A 5,712-nucleotide genomic window follows, 5' to 3' on the forward strand; every position below is an offset into this window, starting at 1 on the left:
TAAATAAACATTACTCTACTTACTCTTTGAATGTACAAACACATTTAAGATGTCTACTTGTTTGAATGCGTCTTATTATAACTAAAGCACTTCAACATTGTTGGCAGAGGAGCTGTCTCCTGTTACTGTTGCAGCATAGACTTATGGAGGGAAAGTTGCCTCAAAAGGGTTGCAAAACCTACGATATGATCCACAAGCATAAACTAAGATTTACAAATATGTACAATCATTTGTGTGTAACCTTTGAGGACTCACGAGTGCGTGCCTCAATCCACACACAAATATAAGGCAATTTGTTTAGCTTCATGAATCAGATATTCTTTTTCTTTGAAAAACCTTTCTGTGCACACAAATGTTTTGTCTTGTTTTGGGGACGTGGACGTGTCTTTTTCTAAATCAACTAGAAAATGTGATTTACCAATTAGAGAAACTATACAGTAGCCTATAAACGTTAATATACGGTTGAAATAATCTGCTGCTAGATGCTAGGAAAAGTCAGCCAGTGCTCAGCTGCAGATAGGGAACAGCATGGCTGTGAATCAGACTCTGGAGTGAGTATAAGCTAACTAATAGTTAGGCAGTGGAGGCCCAGATGTCCCAGTTTTACACTGTGACATGATCGCAGCTTACATTTGCAGATGATATGTGCCAGGGTGGGCAACTCTAGGCCTCGAGGGCCGGTGTCCTGCAGATTTTAGATGCGTCCTTGATCCAACACAACGGATTCAAATGGCTAAATTACTTCCTCAACATGTCCTGAAATTCTCGAGAGGCCTGGTGATGAACTAATCGTTTGATTCAGGTGTGTTGACCCAGGGTGATATCAAAAACCTGCAGGACACTGGCCCTCGAGCCCTGGAGTTGCCCACCCCTGAGTGACAGCGTTAAATTTGCCTCAAAACCCCACGTGGGCATGCAACGTGATCTGTGCGTATCAGCTGATTCGTCCACACACATTTAAGGTTTTGTAAGGGAGCGAGAAGGCAGTTGCGTGTACTTTTAGACATTTGTATGCACAGTGTGTGCTCAGGTTTGGATGTATGCATTTGTAAAATAGTTTTAAGTGTGTGGTCAAATTGCTTTGTGTTTGTGTGTGGACAGAATGCCTTCTTCAGTCGACACACTGTGAGTCCTCAAAGGTTACACACAAACCATTGTAAATATTTGTAATCTTAGTTTACGCTGGTGGGTAGTGAAAAATGCCAACAAGTTCAACATGTAAAGATGAAATCGTGCATAATGCTCAGAGTGATGTCTATTATTAAACAACAGCACAGTCTCTCTCAGACTGTTTGCACAGGTGTGCGTGACAGTGCGTAACCATGGTTACTGTGCGATGCCAATTGTCTGTTACTCTGAAACTCTCATGACTTCTAATAAAGAATCTCGGGTTACTATGTCCTTACAAAGTAAATCAAGCTTAAGATTTCAGAGTAAAAATAACAGCAGGAAAGGTGAAGAAGAAGAAGACAGATTATCAATTTAGAAGGTGCAACAGAAGCAGAAGCTATGAGACCAGAGCTGGACAAATTAAAAAAAAAAAAAAAAAAGGCTGGGCGAGGCCCCCAGTGTTAATAGGATCCTAGCTCCTGTATGGTGTGTTGGTGGGCGTGTTTGTATAGTCAAAACAGGGATGAGTTTAATATCTCCATACAGAGACACAAGTTTACATTTCCCAGTCTATAGCTCTGTTATATTTCAGAGACCAACAGCAAGTTTTCACTGAGAAGGTAAGTTGAAATTAGATTACTAATTACCAGAATGTGTGCGTATTTGGTAAATCCTAAGAACTTCCTTCTAAAATTAACACAAAAAGAACTCGTCGAATGATTAAATGTCTATTATTATTAATTATTAAACACTTTAATATTTCTGTTTAAACATTATATAAACTGGCAAAAAGTCCACAGGGATAGCCTTCATGAGCCTTTTTTTAGTAAGAATAACTTCTCTGATAGAGTATGGGATAAACTGAAGCCTCGTCTCGAGTTAAAGGACAAGCTCATGTGAGTTCATTGGCAGAAGTTTGTGTATTTCATCAGAAGAGAACTGCACAGACAAGCCTTTGTTTGTCAGTGGTATCTGTCACAATTTGACTACCAAAGTACTATACTGCCCTATTCAAAGTGCATATTATCATGTTGGATTTTGATGTACCAATATTAACGGTATATTATTTTGCATAAAATCCCATGTGTTCAACTTTTTCTGTTTTTTTGTTGTTGTTGTTGTTGTTGGGTTTTTATTTTGCCTTTTGTGTTTACAGGCCATGGAATTGCTGAGCCCTCTTTCACTACTTTTAGGTATGTTTTTTGTTGAATGATCATTGTTATAAATGTTAAATATGATCAGTGTTGGGCAAGTTACTTTGAAAAAGTAATTAATTATAGTTACTAGTTACTTCTTCAAAAAAAAAATTGAAATAACCATTTCGAACTATTTACATAACAGTCAGCTGTTCTGCATTCAATAAGATGCCACACAAATTATTTGTGCCACTCCAATAACTTCTGTCCACTGTAAAGGAGAACATCACAGCCTGATACCTGCAGGTCTGACAGCAGGTGTATCACTCCTGTTTCCACCTGGAGACAGCAGTCGCCTCATTGTTCTGACACACAACGCAATACTATCCACAACACTACACACTAACTACACAAGACAACACATTAACTACACACTCCAAACACGCTAAACGTCACAAATCTCTCAAATCTCAAAACTCGCTCTCTCTCTCTTACTCTCGCCGTCACTCCTAAAACTGTTTTTTTGTTTGTTTGGTTTTTGTTTTTTCTTTTTTTTGGGGGGGGGGGGGCGTCATAAGCAGAGAGTGCTTGCTGCGCTGAAACGTGACAAAACTATTGAGGAAAAAACGTATATATTGTTTATCGTGACTCTGGTTTTACGTGGCCTATCAGCACAATTTATAAACTGGTATATATCACCTTGTTGCTTTGTCTTTAAGTGGTCATGTGATTGGCTTGCCACGACTACTTTATTCTTCCTCAGTCAAACAGCAGCACACATGCGATTGTTTTGCCCCCTTAGTTCCAGGTGTTGTGCTAGACAGTGATCGTGGTTACCGTCCGCGGGAGCGCACGCAGCTGCTTAAAGCTGTAGCGTCCAGATTACTTACGTAGTCAGCTCCTTCCGTGCAACTGATATAAGATGCCGTAAGCTGAACACAGCTTCAACCGTCTGTTTGTTGAAAAATAGTAATGGACCGCATTTTCCTGTCAGTAACTGTAACGGCGTTGTAACGATAGGAATAGTAATTAGTTAGATTACTCGTTACTGAAAAAAGTAACGCCGTTAGTAACGCCGTTATATGTAACACCGTTATTCCCATCACTGAATATGATGTACCTAGATTCTAAAATTAATAAATAAACAAATATTTCCTGTTGTTATGGAGCTTACAGCATTTAATTAAAGTGGTGCAAAGATTTAAAAAGCGTGTAGAGTAACGTGAACTGAACATTTGGTGTAGAGCTTTAGGTTATCTACAGTCTATATTCAAAAAGAGTAAAGAAATTCACATTTTTTGCATGGTCTTGAAGAAAATAACACAAAAACATATTTGCCTTTAAAATTTAAATAATTAGAAATGTAAAAATAATGCACTTTTTTGTATTTACATTTTTGCATAAATATACTACATATATATCAGTACGATTTTTAGAGGTGAACTATAACAGTAATGTGTCTGTGCAGGTTCTCAGGTCTAAGGAGTTTGGAAAGAAAAGTAACTGGACTTTTTAAAGTTCCTTGTAGACTTTCACCTCTTACTTGAGAAGTTCTTCAGCTGAAACATCTTTAAGAAGTCCAGTCACCTTTCTTTAGATAACAGTAATGCAAAAAAAACCAAATGACTAAATGATACTTAAACTGTTAATCTGATCTTATTCTGTTACAGCAACAGTCCAGCTGCACTTTGTTTTCTCTTCCTGTGTGTGCCCAAATGCAGGAGATTTAGAAATTGGCAATTTAACTTGGACACTTGAATGTTGTATGAGCAACAGAAAACAATTCACACTGAAAATTGTGGCTCAAAAATTGGACTCGTTGGACTCGATGTACAGCTCAGAAACATGTCCTGGCACCAATTACAGAGAGCGAAAGTGTTTGAATTTCTCTCTAGCGGTAGAAAATGGTAAGCACTGCAAACCAGCACATTCTTTAAGAAATACTTTAAGCACACATGCAGTGTTATTTTCTCTGATGAATCTTTATATGTTGGTTTTGTGTATCAGGAATTATAAAGGTCTCTGTAAACGATACAGTTTGTAAGGAAAACTACACTCAGCCTGAATGCCACCCAAATGTCACTTTCAACAAAACAGCTGTAAATCTTCCACAACAGTATGTTTCATGTGTACTCAATTACTGAATACAAAGATTCAGTATATTTGGTGCCACACATGCTTTCAATAAATCACCTGTATATTTTCCTCCACAAAAGGAATGGAAATACCAGCTTTAACATGTCATCAAAGAATGGCATGAAAGTAAAGATTAAATTTCAATGTGCTGAGTACCCTGCTGCTAACAGTAAGCTCTACCCAACACAGTAAAATTGCTTAAAGACTGCATTTAACGTAGTGACATGGAGTTGTACAATATGTGTGCATTACATTTTTAAAACCTACTCTCGATTTTTGTGTCCAGTCAGTCTACACAACAAAAGTAAAAGTTGGATTGATGCCTTGGAGGACTGCCAGAAGGATCATTTCTCCCTGGTTGAGATCTGCGAAAAGAAAGTAAGGGATGATGTGAAAAGACTGCTAAATAAAACAGACTCAAAGATGGGTGTGTGGATTGGACTGCAAAGGTCCATTTTTGGCTACAGTCCTGAGTGGAAGTGGATTTCAGGGTATGTTGTAAAATCACAGTTGAATAGAACTTCGTCCACCAACTCTGACTTTGACAACCACTGTGGAAAAGTCGTCTTTGATAATAAGACAAAAGAAATCCAGTGGTCCAACGACGACTGCCATGAAAAATTACCATACATTTGTCAAAGTAAGTTGCTGTTTTGTTGTCCAGTCAGACTTCTTCACCTGGTTTTTATGAAATCTTCTTGTTTTTGTTTTTTTCTTTTTCTCCAGGAATGAATGAAAAGCCCTGTACTGATGAATATACAGAGAAGTCAGGTATATCTACCAAAATGTTTTCTAGCCTGTAGGCATAAATTGACGTTTTACTGTATATTCTGCATCTTTTTTTTTTTATCTGTGTGACATGTCACTGTAAGCTGCAATATTTACATATAAGTAGATGTATAAAGGTCAATGGGAAGTTTAAAATGAAGCCATTCCACTCTGCTTTTTATATATTTTTGAATTAATATTTGTGTTTTGGGCCACAGAGCTTTTCATTGACATTGACTGAACTGATAGCACCAAAGAAAACGATTCGCAGCGTCTCAATCATCATCACATCAAGGTGAGATTCCTGGAGAAGCAGATGGATGACCCAGCAAACCCAATGTGTATATATGCTGTTTGTATGTTTGTATGCTGTAGTGTTGTGTTTCACAGGAAAACTACTTTAGTTACTATCATTTGCAAGCCTTGTTAAATTACTAGTTTACCCACCACTTCTCAGAAGTACTTGTATTTGTCAAAGATGCTTCTATGTAAAGAGTCGATGTATTATTTTTGTCATTAAAAACCTAAATATCTGGCTAATTTAACTGAGCGGTTATAAGAA

The 5,712-nt window shown here is 37.6% G+C and overlaps 1 protein-coding gene across 1 annotated transcript; it reads left to right on the forward strand.

The window, feature by feature from the left end:
- The first annotated feature begins 2,253 nt into the window (after nucleotides 1-2,253).
- On the forward strand, nucleotides 2,254-5,391 carry LOC102785639 (uncharacterized). Its single transcript, XM_087851489.1, has 7 exons — nucleotides 2,254-2,303; nucleotides 3,917-4,153; nucleotides 4,254-4,362; nucleotides 4,463-4,551; nucleotides 4,669-5,022; nucleotides 5,109-5,153; nucleotides 5,369-5,391. Exons 1-7 carry the CDS (start codon nucleotides 2,270-2,272, stop codon nucleotides 5,389-5,391), a joined length of 891 nt encoding a protein of 296 aa, XP_087707615.1. The 5' UTR covers nucleotides 2,254-2,269.
- The last annotated feature ends 321 nt before the right edge of the window (nucleotides 5,392-5,712 follow it).

This window comes from Neolamprologus brichardi, chromosome 14 (genome assembly GCF_056152115.1).
Source record: "Neolamprologus brichardi isolate AB-2024 chromosome 14, ASM5615211v1, whole genome shotgun sequence".
NCBI classification, from domain to species: Eukaryota; Metazoa; Chordata; class Actinopteri; order Cichliformes; family Cichlidae; genus Neolamprologus; species Neolamprologus brichardi.